This window comes from Diabrotica virgifera, chromosome 5, assembly GCF_917563875.1.
Source record: "Diabrotica virgifera virgifera chromosome 5, PGI_DIABVI_V3a".
NCBI lineage: Eukaryota > Metazoa > Arthropoda > Insecta > Coleoptera > Chrysomelidae > Diabrotica > Diabrotica virgifera.
The window spans coordinates 14114847-14131185 of record NC_065447.1 but is presented as its reverse complement, the minus strand read 5'-3'; the positions used below and the strand labels follow the sequence as shown (position 1 = coordinate 14131185).

At 32.4% G+C, this 16339-nt stretch overlaps 2 protein-coding genes across 3 annotated transcripts in view; one reads left to right on the top strand and one right to left on the bottom strand.

The window, feature by feature from the left end:
- Positions 1–16339, bottom strand: part of LOC114326929 (nuclear pore complex protein Nup58) — a 51022-nt gene that overhangs the window by 30070 nt on the left and 4613 nt on the right. For both annotated transcript variants that reach the window (XM_028275396.2, XM_028275394.2), the window contains exons 2-4: positions 11659–12238; positions 2690–2888; positions 105–372 (exon numbers count right to left, since the gene is read on the bottom strand). In XM_028275396.2, coding sequence (XP_028131197.2) covers positions 105–372; positions 2690–2888; positions 11659–12238 — 1047 coding nt within the window. The remainder of the gene's footprint in view (positions 1–104; positions 373–2689; positions 2889–11658; positions 12239–16339) is intronic.
- Positions 1367–2374, top strand: LOC114334787 (uncharacterized). The gene is made up of 2 exons (XM_050652290.1): positions 1367–1883; positions 1948–2374. Exons 1-2 carry the CDS (start codon positions 1623–1625, stop codon positions 2122–2124), a joined length of 438 nt encoding a protein of 145 aa, XP_050508247.1. The 5' UTR covers positions 1367–1622; the 3' UTR covers positions 2125–2374.

Here is a 16339-nt window from a genome sequence, read left to right as displayed (position 1 = left end):
TTTTTTTAATATGTGATTAATAATGTGAGGTTATTTGCTCAATTATGTTTAAAAATGTATGCAAATAAAAATTTACTCTACTCTACTCTAAAAACTGTTCCTACCTGCATATCCTTTTCGAATTTGTCCGCAAGATTTAGGAAAAACTTCAGAGGTTCTGTGTTTTCGTACTGCAACCCAGGTGGAGTATCTTGAGTCCTTTGTGCTATTTCCACGTCTTGTAAACATTTTGCTGTATCATATTTTAAATTTTCTGCCAATTGCCTATTTATCTGCAGCTGATGTTCTACATTTTTCAGAAGAGCCGTCAATTGCTTAATGTCTTGCTCTACTTTCTTAAAATCCCGAGCTGAACATTTTGATATGTCCGAACTAAAAAAAACATAACGGATAAATAAATATAAAGCTACATAATGTCATGCAGGACCAACCCAATGCAGCGATGGTTCGTGGAGAATAAAATGAACCACGAGCTGGATGACCTAATGCAGAGCGCAGCTATTGTTAGATTTGTAAAGTCACAAAGACTAAACTGGCTTGGTCACCTAGAAAGAATGCCAGATAATCAAGCTGTAAAAGTAATCCAGAGATGGAAAGCCCCGTAAAAGATGGATAGACGACATAGAGGGGGATCTTAAAACCATGAACATCAGGCAGTGGCGAAGGAAAATATCCGACAGGGCAGAATGGAAAAACATTGTTAAGCAGGCCAAGACTCACAAAGGGTTGTAGCGCCATTAGAAGAAGAAGAAGAAGACATAATGTCATATTTATAAATACAATTCCACATATGAAATTTACTATGAATCGGAATCGAAATAAAAACAATACAATGTTTAAAAATATTTTAACTAGTGATGTAAAAAAACGTGTTTTTTTTTAATTCTAAAAAAAACGAAAAAAAAAAACAATAAAAAACGTGTTTTTTTTGTTTTTAATTGTTTTTTATTAGTTTCTCAACGTAATATTAACAATATCAATATTAGGAGTTGTTTGTAAGCCTAAAAATCACCCAATATTTCAATATTATATCCAAAACATCTAGAAACTCAGTGTTTGACGTTCCTTTTTAAAAAATATTGAAACATTAAACCCTTACTGCCTTTATCTATTATTTTTTTACGTCGTTGCTTTTGGGGAATCACCGAAATTTAGCAGGACGCTCGTATTCGTTGGCGCTGAGAAAACCGGGGAATTACCGATTAGCTTTTGCAGGTGTTCTGTTGTTATTTTGTGATTTACTTGCCTTGTGCCGGAAATATTTGTGTTTAGTGCTTATTTAAATAACTATATATATAATAATATTTAGTGCTAAATTTAACAAGTCTGAAATCGTTTACTACCGAGGCTGTTGCCATTACAAAGGCCATCCGACAAAGCCACATATTATCTGCGTGGGTAAAGGAAAAAAAAAACGAATTAAAAATAAGTTGCAGTCTTAAACTCCCAGTGCCTACCAGATGGGGATCATTAGTTCTTTGTCTACAATCATTGCTTGCTAACAAACAAATAATAAAAAGGATGGCTATCAATGAAGAAGTTGAAAAGACAGTAAGCAAACACCCATCTTAAAAAAAAATGCTCTAAGCGATATATTTTGGGACCGGGTACAAGGATACATTATGCTTCTGGAACCAATTGCTAACACAATTACCTCTGTAGAAGGTGACACACCAACGATTTCAAAATGTCTGCATTTATTTAAAAAAATGGTTAACACCTCATTAGAAAATGTCACTAAAAGTCCATTGTTATCCAAAGAGGAAGCAGATACAAGGGCAATTTTTGAAAATCGGAAGAAGTTTGCTATTTATAGTGTTCATTTTGTAGCTAACCTTTTGGATCCAAAATATCGTGGCTGCGAACTTAGCTCAGATGAGATGGTAATTTTTTTTAGGTTATAGTGGGTTTTAGTTATATTTCTATTAATTTTTTTATTTAATGTAGACTGATGCGACAGAAGTCATATACAAGGTAGCACAGAAGATGCCAGATGTCGATGAAGCAGCCGTCTTAGCTGACGTTGTCAATTTTATTGCAAAAGAAGGACTATTCAAAAAGGCTTTTCTATGGAATGAGGACACAATTGCAGCTATCCTAGCTTCACAGTCAATCCTGCATTAGAATCTGAACCGGAACCAATGATAATATCCAATTCAGATCAGTCGGAGTCTGTCTTTGAAAGTGATGAAGAGGAAGCTTCAGAGTCTGAAGAAAATGCAGATAGCGACGGGACGGATCAGTGTTCATTTAAGGGATTCGGTTAATTAATTGAACCTTTTCAATCATTAAGACGTTGTTTTTTTTATTTGATAAATTTTTATTACTTATTTTTGCTTTGATTTTGCAAGTTAACGAATAAACTCTTCTTATTTTGTTTACACCCATGGTCTTTTTATTTAAAGGATTTATACGAAATTAATTATGAAACGAAATAATACTTATTTTGTTATAAAATTATACAGAATATTATATTTATTATATGTTTTTGTCATTAAATAAACTGTACCCACTTAAAAAATCAAAATAAAAAAAACGAAAAAAAAACAAAAAAAACGAAGGCTTCGTTTTTTTTGCAATAAAAAACGGTTTTTTTAAAAAAAACGGTACCGTTTTTTATTGGTTACATCACTAATTTTAACGATGTTAATACTAGACATTAAAGAGTAAATATTATAGACTGCAGTACCTGTAAACTTTCTGTTGCTTCACAAATCCTTTGAAGGCTTCTACAGTTTGAAGAAGTTCGTTAGGAAGGGGCTGATCTTTAGGTGTGACATCTTTTTGTGCGGTGACTACTTTGGCTTGTGTAGTAGCTAGACCTCCTAGACCAACGGATGGTGTTGTTGTGGTACTGCTAGTAGTAGCGACTGTACTGGTGGTAGTTGCTAAAAAATAAAAAAAATAAGAATCACTTTATCACAGTATCCCAATATTCGTCATAAAACAGATTACAAAGAAAGCATTATAGACCAGGGCGCATCTGTAAAAACATTAGGACATTTGGACGTTGAGAGGTGACTCATATTTTTTTGCACAAATTGCTTGAACATAACTCATGTAATAATATTTGAGTTACCTTCCCACTCAAAAAAGGCCGGAACATTGTTTAAATAATGAAAGTGACAAAAAGTAAAGGAAAAATTCAATTTTTTTTCTTTATTTTTTGATTATAATCTTAAATGTATTCATTTCCGAGAAAAGTTCTACTGACATAAAAGTTACGTAATTAAATTTCCTACAATATAGGATTGGCTAAAAATTTTAAAAATTGTCACCCTTGTTGCAAAATAGCAATACTTGCGAAAAACCATAAAAAAACAATTATTCGCATTTTACGTTTTTCAACCATTTATGCTACACTTAGGACCTTCATATTTCACCCCGAAAAACTTTATGATACAATAAAACAATACTGTAAATTTCATTAAGATCGGTTGAATAGATTTTGCAAAATACATTTTCCAATCCAGCTTTCGCCAAAAAAATGCATGTTTTAAAAATGTTGCAGGACTGAAAATAAAGCAGACAGCAAGTTGAATTTTCATATAGAAGAATACTGTACCTTTCACTCGCAATTTGCAAAATTAAAATCGGTTAACTATCACGACGTCAGGAATTTTTTAAATAAACATTAATTTTTGGTGCTACGCGCAGGACAGCAGATACGTTTACTCTGATTGGGCATTCCAATGACCTTTGATAATGATTGATAAATTTTAATTTTTAGTACATTTGGATATAAATAAATACATTTGTTTATTGCAAAATAAAAACACAAACTTTTTTAACAAAAACTTTCTTTTTTCATATATTTTAACATTGAAAATAAAAGTTTATTATTTTTAAACACATGCAATTGTTTAAACAATATTTCACAAACAATAATCAAATTACTGTGACTTTTGTGGAATTAAAATATTAAAATACAACAAAATATAGAGTAAGACAATAATATATTAGATAAAGAATGGTAGAAATTTTGTCACTTTGTCCCTGTTCTCAAAACAATAAAAACTAAAACACCAACTTAACAATTATTAACAACAACACATTTGTTTGTCCACAGCCGCAATATTCGATAATTTTTGACAGGTCATTGGAATGCCCAATCAGAGCAAACGTATCCGCTGTCCTGCGCGTAGCACCAAAAAGTAATGTTTATTTAAAAAAAAATCCTGACACCGTGGTAGTTAACCAATTTTAATTTTGCAAATTGCAAATGAAAGGTACAGTATTCTTCTATAAGCAAAAAAAATTTGAACTTGCTATCTGCTTTATTTTCAGTCCTGTAACATTTTGAAAAAATGAATTTTTTTTACGAAAGCTGGATTGCAAAATTTATTTTGCAAAATCTGTTGAACCGATTTTAATGAAATTTACAGTATTGTTTTATTATATCATAAAGTTTTTCTGGGTGAAATATGAAGGTCCTAAGTGTAGTATAAATGGTTGAAAAACGTAAAATGCCAATATGTACTTGTTTTTTTTATAGGTTTTTCACAATTATTGCTATTTTGTAACAAGGGTGACAACTTTTAAAATTATTAACCAATCTTATGTTGTAGGAAATTTAATTACGCAACTTTTACGCTAGTGCAACTTTTCTCGGAAAAGAATACTTTTAAAGTTATAATCAAAAAACAAAGAAAAAAATCGAATTTTTCTTTCATTTTTCATTTTGATTATTTAAACAATGTTCCGGACCTGAGCGGGAGGATAACTCAATTATTATTATGAGTTAATTCCAAGTAACTTCTGCAAAAAAATATGAGTAACCTCTCAACGTCCATCTCAAAACAGATGCGCCCTGGACTATTAGAATACAATATACCCACATTCATATATTTTATCTATTTGAAGAAAGCATGTGATAGAGTAACATTTAAAGACATAATAGGTACATTTTTTGTATAATAGGGAGATATTGTTGGATACTACAAAAACAATTGAAAACATCTGCCAAAACAACAAGATGGAAGTCAGCCAGTAACCTATAGAAAGAATAAAAAACCGCTACACGCCGTAAAAATAAATGGCGCATACAATATTCCAGCTACAAAAGATCTGATATGAATATTACGTGGCGCGAAAATGTGTTTTCATTTTGATGCAAAACAAAATTCTAGTTTTATTTTAAAATATTTTTTCATATTTGCCCAATTTGAAGTAAAACGCGCCACAAAAGAGTAACTTTGATACAGTTTGAAATTTGAAACTCTTTTGTGGCGCGTTTACTTCAAATTTAGCAAATATTATGAAAAAATCTTTTAAAATAAAACTAGAATTTTGTTTTGCATCAAAATGAAAATACATTTTCGTGCCACGTAATATTCATATCAGATCTTTTGTAGCTGGAATATTGTATGCGCCACTCATTTTTACGGCGTGTAGCGGTTTTTTATTCTTGTATCAGGAGTTTTTCAAAGTTATTTATAAATAAAGTTGAATGCAATGTTTCTCGATTACACGTTAAGCTTTATAAATGGTCGCCTTTGTCGCATTATCTCCCAAATGATCTAGTGTCCATCGAATGTACACTAGATTTTTTTCTATTCGAAATAGATTAAAAAAAATATTGGGATGGCCGGTAAATGAACTCGGATTGCCCGTTGCCAGATCAAATTAGCGTCGTAACCACTACAACTGCATAAACCATTTAGGGAATAATCGTTAATTGGATTATACTTTTGTAGCTTAATAACTTCTAAACGGCTTAACCGATTTTGATCACTAAACATGAGTTTGAAACGTATTGACATCTTATGCATCTAAGGTCAAGTATGATAAGCTATTACAGGAATTATTGAGCTTGAAAAACCGTTTTTCCCGTAAGAAACAGATTTGATCATACTTATGGAGCCTATGACTTAAAAATTCGAATTTTTCCGGATATAAGGTATACATCGTTAGATTCGTCTAGAGTCCTCAATTATTGGCGTAATTCGTAGGTTGAAATTTTGAGTAATTATCGAAAAACCAAAATTTTCAAAGTTTAGTTTTTCAGTTTTTCGGCTATACTGAGCCGTGTGTATGTCTGATCCTGACAGCTTAGACACCATCTGAAAGCTTAACTCAACGCTATTGATTTGGTGTATTTACTGTTCTCCTGTCTCTTCTTGAACCGAAGATATATACCGCCAAAAAATATGCCGTTTTGTACCTACCAAGTCCTATAGCTAACTTATGGGTAGTCAAAACTCACAAACTACACCGGTTCTGAATCGGCCCTCACCCCCTCTTCAAACACAGAAAAAAAATTCTGATCGGTTTAACTTTTCCACACACATACATACATACATATCCACAAACATTTTCCCTTTTTTAAATAAAAATAGACTCATATTTCTGAACTCGGTAACTTTTGAACGGTATAACCGATTTTCAAAATTAGACATGCGTTGGAAAGGTAATGATCGCTTCTATTAGAAGCCGCAAAGGTCGGAGTTAAATTTTCGAAGTTTTTGGGAGTTTTGGGGACTAGAACGAAAAACAGACCCAAAATAGGAAGGGCCGTAAAATCCACACCCTTGGACCAAAATGGATGGTTGACATATGAATGGGTGAGTCTTTTTCTGAACTTTAAGATGGGGGTTGGCCCAATTTTCAATTCAGTCAGATTTAGAAAATCGAAAATTTCGTGTATATATAGTGTCGCGTGTAAGGGGTGTAGGTGTGCGCCACTGGCGAGAACTGCCGTTCTCTAGTAATATGGGCAATGGAATAAGACTGGGATTCACTAAGCCCTATGCTATTCAACCTTGGATGAAATCATAAACAGAGGTAACAATAGAAGATAATACAGAATGGAGAACAATGAAATTACAATTCTCTGTTATTCAGACAATGCAATATTGATAGCCCACAATAAAAATAGCCTTTAAAGACTAGTTCACAAAATCACACTAGTAATCAGTAAAGAACCAATAAGATATAAACTGAAAGTAGTTGGAGTTAGCACTAAACAAGTAATTCCTAGGGATTACATTGTCTAGCTATGGAGACATTGAAAAATAAGTAAGAGATCAAGTACAAAGAGCAAATAGATTAGGATTAGCAGATTTCTTAATAACACTTACTATATACAGGGTGGCCAGAAACTCTACCGACAAACGAAGACAGGCGATTCCTCAGATAATTTTAAGATATTTTAACCCAATTCACTTATAGTGCAGTCACTGAAGGTTTTTACCTGAGATTTCGTTGAACCTCCATCGATTTTCATGAAAATTGGTGAGTAGTTAGAGGATACATCAAGGAACAAAGGTGTTATATTACCTTTACCATCCAAAGTAAAAGTTTTCCTCACAACACAAAATTGTTCTATATGGTCCACATATTGTTCAGTAAAAAGTTACATCATTTGAGCGTCCAGTTTGGGGGGAGACGGGGGAAAAGTCGGTAAATTAGTAGTTTTTTACGTTTTTCGTCAATATTTCTAAAACTATGCTTTAGCGTAAGGAATGTTCTATAGAAAAATATTCTACATAAAATTTAAAACAAAAAAGGTCCTATACATAATTGTTATGAAATAAACGGTTCCAGAGTTACGGAAGGTGAAAAGTGGAGGTTTTAGATACTTTTTATATTATTTGGACAATTGATGATGATTTTGGGTGGTGAAGTTGACGTTTCTTCAAGGGCTTATCCCTGATATCATCGGCCACTAAAATAGCAAATTTTATTTACAAAAAAAATTTTCATCAGTAATAATATTATAAATTGCCCAAAAAAATATAAAAAGTATCGAAAACCTCCACTTTTCACCCTACCTAACACTGGAACCGTTGATTTTATAACAATTATGTATTGGACCTTTTTTGTTTTAAATTTTATGTAGAAAATTTGTGTATAGAACTTAATTTTATGCTAAAGCATAGTTTTAGAAATAATGACGAAAAACGTAAAACAACTACTAATTTATCGATTTCTCCCCCATCTGTCTCCCCAAACCGGACGCTCAAATTGGTGTAACTTTTTACTGAACAATATGTGGACCATATACAGGGTGTTTCATAAATAATTGTCCATATACTAACTGGAGAAACCTTAGCACAAAATACGAAGATTTAACCTAAAACAATTAAATAAAATGTGGTTCCTTACTGAGTTACAGGGTGTTTTATCCAAAAATTTAAAAACTATTTTTGCTCAGCATTTTAAAACTGTTCGACGTATCCTTTTCATACTTGGCAGGAAGAATAGGTACTGTACAAACTACTAAATTATTTTAAAAAAACGTTTCTGGCTCTTTCCAGAGGCGTACGACGGGGGAAAGTGAATGGTTGACTTTTTCCAAATTCTACGCCACTGGCGGAATTGTTGTTTTAGTTTAATTTTTGGATTCTCCAATATTTTCTATGAAAATAATATCCTCTTCATTCGTAACGATAAAGTCATTAGTTTTCGAGATCTTTGAAGTTAAAAATGAAACGACACGGTTATTTTGATTAATGTAGTGTATACCTTCATTTTTAATTTCAAAATCTCGAAAAACAATCATTTTATCGTTAATTATGAAGAGTATATTATTTACGTAAAAAGTATTGGAAAATCAAAAAATTGCACTAAAATAGCAATTTCATCAGTGGCGTAGAATTTGGGAAGGGTCAACCAGCCACTATCCCTGTCGTTCGCCTCTGGTAGTAGCTAGAAACGTTTACCTACACTTTCTGCCAAGTATGATAAGGATAGGCCAAATAGTTTTAAAGTACTGGCTACAAATAATTTTTAAATTTTAATCATATGGATCATTCATAAATTAACCAAAATAACTGTGCCGTTTCATATTTAACTTAAAATATCTCGAAAAATAATGACTTTATCGTTACCAATAAAGATTATATTATTTACGTAGAAAGTATTGATGAATCTAAAAATGGCACTAAAATAGTAATTCCTCCAGTGGCGTACAATTTGAGAAGGGTCAGCCATCCACTATCCCCTGTTGTATGCCTCTGGTAGTAGCTAGAAACGTTTGTGTATCATAATTTAGTAAGGTGTATAGCAGTGGCACTTTTTGCCAAGTATGGATTGTTGAACAGTTTTAAAATGCTGAGCAAAAATAGTTTTTAAATTTTTAGATAAAACACCCTGTAACTCAGTAAGGAACCACATTTTATTTAAGTGTTTTAGGTTAAATCTTCGTATTTTGAGCTAAGGTCTCTCCAGTTACTATATGGACAATTATTAATGAAACACCCTGTATAACAATTTTGTGTTGGAGGAAAACTTTTACTTTGGGTGTCTGGGTTAGGCCTTTTTTTGGACCAATTATAATATACTATCTCCGTAACTTTGGAATCGTTCATTTTAAAAGGATTATGTATAGGACCTTTTTTATTTCAAATTTAATGTAGAATATTTTTGTACAGAAGGTTGTTCATGCTAAACTGCATAGTTTTAGAAATATTGACGAAAAACGTAAACTCCGAATTTACCGATATCTCCCCCCTCTCTCCCCAAACCCGATGCTCAAAATGGTGTGACTTTTTTCTGAACATTATGTGGACCATATAGAACAATTTGGTATTGGGTGATAACTTTCACTTTGGATGTCTGGGTTTGGGTCTAGTTATACCATACTATTAATAATAACTACAAAAATACTTAATATACGAAAAAAATATATATGACGAAATTTTAGTTTTTTCTGTACCAAATATTTTTACTGTTTACTGTTTCACTGTTTCTGTAGGTTACAAAATACCCAAGATAGAAACGTTTAAAGCTTAAATTTTGCTTCGAGAACCATGTAACCGGGGCAATTTAACCTTTTATTTTTAAAAAAGTAAGGGGTTTAAAAGATTAAATTCAACAACTTGTTCGTGAGCTCATCTGATAGATATTTTTAAATACTTTGACAAATGTTTAATAAGTTTATGTTATAAAATGCATCATTTCCCCGTTATTTAAGCTTGAATACTTAGATTTGGGTAGTTGCCGAAAGAAATATACATTTAAATACCTATAGCTCACTTTTCGTTGACACTAAAAGATTTTTCTAGTAAGGAATATATTTCATTTTTTATTAGCTTCTATTTTGGTAATCATAACTTTTTTGTAAAAACTTATAGTTTTTGAATTATTTATAAAAAATCGGTTAAAAACATGCATTTTTTCACGAAAATTTAAAATCTTTAATTTTTAATAACTCAAAAAGTTATGATTTATTTCAATAACTTTATATAACAAATTTTGCTTTTGAGTTAGTCGCTCTATCGAATTATGGGGTTATTTTTAATAAAATAATTTTCACCCCCGAGAAGGGGTGGCATCCACCCCCAAGGTAAAAGCGCAAGTTGGCACCATGTCACCTTTGTTCCTTGAGATATCCTCTAACCACTCACCAATTTTCATGCAAATCGATGGAGGTTCAACGAAATCGGAGGTAGTAGCTCATATCCACCTTCAGTGACTGCACTACTAGTCCGAAAATGCTTCCTAAGGGAGCTAGAGCTCTTTGAAGATGGCGTCTTGTAATTAGTTTTTCTTAAATATCTCCAGAACGCTTCTATTGAGAAAAACGAAAATTGTTACACATATTTATCTTCCAGAGATAAATCGATTCCAAGCATTGCCAATTTCTAGTACCGGTCATAGGCATCCGTTTTGGGTAGGACAACAGTTATATTATCGCATAACTTTTTTATCTTTGATTTTTAAGCATTTTTGACTCTGGATTATTAAATTGTGGGGTATTCTACAACTAAAAGGTACTCTTGTTTTAAGTCGATAGGATACACCGTTTTCTAGAAAAATCGATTTGAAAATTTTTCGTTTTTTGAATTTCCAAAAAAAAAAATTAAAAAAAACTATTTAGAAATTCGAAAACTGGTACGCTTATTTACATTTCAGAGATGAATCGATTTCATTAATTGCGAATTTCTAGTACGGGTCATATGCGTCCGTTTTGGGTAGGTCAACGGCTATTTTATCACATAACATTTTTGTCTTTAATTTTTAAGCATTTTTGACTCTAGATTACTAAGTTGTGAGGTATTCTAGTACTAAAAGTTACTCTTGCTTTAAGTTGGTAAAATACACCGTTTGGTTTTGAATTTTTTTTTTTAATTTTTTTTCAAATTCCAAAAAAAAGGAAAAATTTTCAAATTAATTTGTCTAGAAAACTGTGTGTCCTACTGACTTGTAAGAGTACCTTTTAGTACTAGAATATCTCACAATTTAATAATCCAGTGTCAAAAATGCTTAAAGTTAAAGACAAAAAAGTTATGTGATAAAATAACTGTTGCCCTACCCAAAACGGACGCCTATGATCTGTACTAGAAATTCGCAATGGATGGAATCGATTTATCTTTGGAAGATAAATATACGCACCGGTTCTCGTTTTTCTAAATTGAAGCGTTCTGAAGGTATTTAAGAAAAACTAATTATTACAAGACGCCATTTTCAAAGAGCTCTAGCTCCCGTTGGAAGCATTTTTGGACTAGGTGAATTGAGCTAAATTGTCTTAAAATTATCTGAAGAATCTCCTGTCTTCGTTTGTCGGTACAGTTTCTGGACACCCTGTATATAGCATAATCAACACATTTCAATAGCACGAAATAACATAATATGTGAAATGGAGAATCTATAAGGCCAGTATAATACTAATAATATATGCATCAGAAACAATACATTTCTACTTAAACAACTTACCTCCAAGATTAAATCCCAAACTAGTATTTAAAGAAGTACTGGTTGTTGTAATTCCAGTACCAAATCCCAAGCTTGGTGCTGTGGTAGTAGCAGCACCAAATGCAGGAGCAGTTGTACCACCAAGTCCAAATGTAGGTGCAGTTGTAGTGGCAGCTCCAAATGTGGGAGCAGCAGTGGCAATTGCCCCAAATGTGGGAGCTGCACTTGTTGTTAAACCAAAACTAGGTGTAGCTGTTGGTGCCGCTCCAAAAGTTGGGGCTGCAGTAGATGTTGCTCCAAATAAGGGAGCTGGGGCAGCAGCAGCGCTAACTTGAGCAGTGGGACGAAAACTTGATGCAGCAGTGGCTGCAGCTCCAAAACTCGGCAAAGCAGTCGTAGTAGCACCTAAAGTAGGTGTAGCAGTTGCTCCAAAAGTAGGCGCAGCAGTTGCTCCAAACGTAGGCGCAGCAGTTGCTCCAAACGTAGGCGCAGCAGTTGCTCCAAAAGCTGGTGTGGCAGCTGCTCCAAAAGCAGGTGTAGGAGTAGCAATACCTCCTAGAGCAGGTGTTGTGCTTTGTTGAACTCCAAAAGCTGGTGCAGTCTGAAAAAGATAATAAAATAATTTATTATAAAGTATAAAAACACAATTACAAATTAATGACTGGAATAAAACAATTGAGGCCATGAGAGCCAAAGTGGTCTAACTGATTTTAACATTACTTTACATAATCAAAGAAAATGATCAGAAGCTATCAATGTCCAATTGTTTTAGTAATTGACGTAATTGTATGTTAAAACTACTAAAACAATTGGACATTGTTAGCTTCTAACCATTTTCTTTGATTATGTAAAGTAATGTTAAAATCAGTTACGCCACTCTGGCACTCATGGCCCAAATATGTACATATTTATATCCAAGTGTCCAGATCTCTTTCCATTAATTACTGCTTTGAGTCACTTACTCTTAATTGGTTGATGGATGTCATTGTCACACACTTTATTTAAACAAATATTTATATTTATTTATTATTATTTATATATATTTACGAATTTTACTTTTATTTTATTTTTAAATATTCCAATTTCTGACACCAATTGCAATGTTACGTGAATTGATTTTTATTTGTTTTTAAATAAGAAGACTCACTTTATAAATCCTTTATTTTACAAACACTTTTAATACTAAACATTCAAACTTATTTAAATGATCTACAGTCCGAAAAATGAAAGAATACCCATGAACGATCACATTAATCACTTATTTTGTATTTGCTATCTTTTTCTATAACAAACGTTTGTTATTTATAAAAAAAGACAGCAAATACAAAATAAGTGATTGATGTGATCGTTCATGGGTATTCTTTCATTTTTCTGACTGTAAATACTTACATTTATTTCATCTAACCCATAATAACTAATTTAATTTACTTAAGTAAAACCAATTACAATTCTTTACATGTTAAAAACCGAATACAATTAAAATACACACACAGACAATCGAAACTAACTGTTTTTATTTTAGACTGAATTCAAACATTTAAAACCGTCTTATCACAGTTTAATCGATGTTCTTCTGGAAGGAAATCTAACACACTGCTTACATCGCCGCGTAAACTACACAGCACTCTCAATGCTTCCATAGGTTTAGTGACGCTGTTGTTGACTGCTCGTCAATCGTTAAAGTCCCGTTAGGCAATAGGCCAGTCAAGTTTCTACAGACAGTAGGAGCCAGGTGTAACAATAGCAAAACGCATCATAAACATAAAAGAATCATTGCAAGAACTGAAAACATACATTTTGAAATCATGCTGGAAAAAAGCTGTGGCCTGTTCTGACTGTGAGAAATGAAGAAGAATTGTGTAAACTCAAACTTTAACTACAAACATTGCTGAAATTGAGAGTAGAATAGGATAAGACGGGTGAACAAAATGTTAAATTCACAATTCATTGAAGAAGAGGCATCAACAAGCACTGGAAAAGTGCTAATCTTAGTGAAGGTTTAAGAACAACGAACTGTCAATACTGATGGAATGGCCCCGTCTCATTCAAACAGTGAAGCGAGATTGCGGCCAACATACAAGAGAGATGTCCTAGTGAAACAGAAAATATGTCAGGGAAAATTTGGGTCGTGTAATTTGATTTGCCTATATAAACTTAAATCGGGGAAATTTTTTTTTTGCACAGGCTTCTGCCCCTCAGCCAGTCACAACTTAAATCGGGGAAATGGACCTCATATTTTTAACTTTGTATCAGGGCTGATGGGCAGTATTTCTAAATTTAAATACTTTTTGGTATTTAAATATGTCAGAACTCTCTTCTTCATTAAGAGAAGAACTGGTTTTATTCTATCTTTTTGGCATATTCTATTTTGTAGGTTTTAGATGTTTCCATGATATATGTATTTAATAAATATAAGTAATTTTATTGTGTATCATTGAATGTCAATGACAAATCAACAAAACAGTCTAACCTAAGTACATAATATAAATCTAAGTACATATAAACTTTTAGAGATGTGGTGCCACTGTCGAATGGTGAAGATAAGTTGGGTTGAAAGAGTCACAAACCTTGAAGTATTACGAAGGATAGGAAAAGACCCAGAAATTTTGTTAACAATAAAACGAAGAAAACTCGAATATCTGGGCCACCTGATGAGAGGACATAAATACGCACAACTTCAAAATATAATGCAAGGAAAAATAGAAGGAAAACGCAATCCAGGTCACAGAAGAATGTCATGGTTGCGGAATTTGAGATAGTGGTTTGGCTGCACCACTATGAACTTTTTAAAATCTAATGAAGATGTTAAACAAATATTAAAAAATAAAAAGGAGATTAAAGTTCCTGGAGTAAAAATTTCGGCAGATGAAACTAAGCTTCAAAGAGAATACTTCCAGAAAATAAAGAAAGACCTTGAAAACATCACTGCAGCAGGGGATAATACCAAAACTATTAAATACATTAATAACAAACCCACTATTGTTAATAATAATGGACTTATTAGAAGAAAAAACTAAAATATGACCCTAGTATACGTCTTAATACTGATATATTGTATTTAAATGCCCACAGTCTTCTATGCAATAAAGATCAAATTGAAGGATGTTTGGTTCCATATGATCCTAAATTAATCTTGGTAAGTGAAGCTAGAATAACCAATGACATTGAAGATGTCGAAATTAACATTGAGGGGTACAATGCAGTAAGATGTGATTCGACGAGTCGTCATACTGGTGGTGTTAATATCTATGTAAAAAACTGTTTTCACTACTCTGTTTTTAAAACTTTTACTCTGGAGGGAAACTATTGGTGCAAATTTATAAAAATAGCAATTGGTTCGTCTCTAGTGGTTGTTGGTTGTCTGTACCACTCTCCATCTTCCTCTGATGCAATATTTCTGGATAAATTTGTGGATATTTGTGAACTTTTTGCATCTGATTCTTTATGTATTTTAGTAGGGGATTTTAATTTGGATTACTTAAGCAATAGTTTTTATACTAATAAAATTAAAAATATACTAACAATGTATGGGATTAGCCAGCTAACTGCTGAGCCCACCAGAATTACTAATGTAAGTAAAACTCTTCTTGATTATGTGTTAGTTAATCAAAATAATTGCGTATCTGATATTCATTCTTCACCTGCAATTACCGATCATTCAGTAATTTCAGTGAATTTTTCAAACTGTATTAATAACTTTACTAATTTATCAAGATCTTTTAGGAACTTAAGTAGTACTAATATGAATAAAATTAAAACTGATTTGATTTCATACCGTTGGTCTTTGGATAATGTTGATGTAAATATTTTATACCAAGAGTTACATGATACTTGTGGTAGAACATTAAATAATGTAGCTCCCATCCAAACGTGTAGTTATAGGAGTCACTTGCCATGGTTTGATAATGAAGTAGCCAATAAAATTAAAGCTAGGGATAGCAGCTACAAGGTGTTTAGGAATTCTTTGGGTCAAGAGAGGGATAATAATTGGTTAACTTTTAAAAAACTTAGAAATGAGGTTGTGAATGTGTTGAAAGTCAAAAAGGACCAATACTACTTTGATAAAATTGACAGAAATAAAAATAACTCTAAATTAATGTGGAGGACTTTAAAAAAATTAGTTAACAGGAACGGTCGGGATTTTCCAAATAATATAGAATTTGAGTTTAATGGTCAGAAAAGCGTATGTCAGGATAAGGTGGACATTGCAAACAATTTTAATGTGTATTATGTTAATAGCATAGAGGATATAGTTAACAGTATGGAATTACAAGATTCTTGGATTAACGTTAATAGTAATTTATATATGCCCTTTACAAAATTTAAATTAATATCACTTTCTGACCTAAGACACATCATTAACTCTCTTGATAGTAAGTACAATCCACAAGACATTCTTTGTAGTAAAATTATTAAAGAAGTATTTGAAACCATAGGTCATGTTATTTTAAATTTAATTAATACTTCCCTAGATGGTGGCATTGTTCCATCTGACTTAAAAATAAGTACAGTTGTTCCTATCCCTAAAGTGACAAATACTATTAAGGCAAGCGAATTTAGACCTATCAACATGTTACCGGCTTTGGAGAAAGTATTGGAAACGGTTGTATACGAGCAAATTCTTGATCACATAGATTTGAACCATATTTTAATTAATCATCAATCTGGTTTTCGTAAGAATCATTCATGTGAAGCGGCTGTT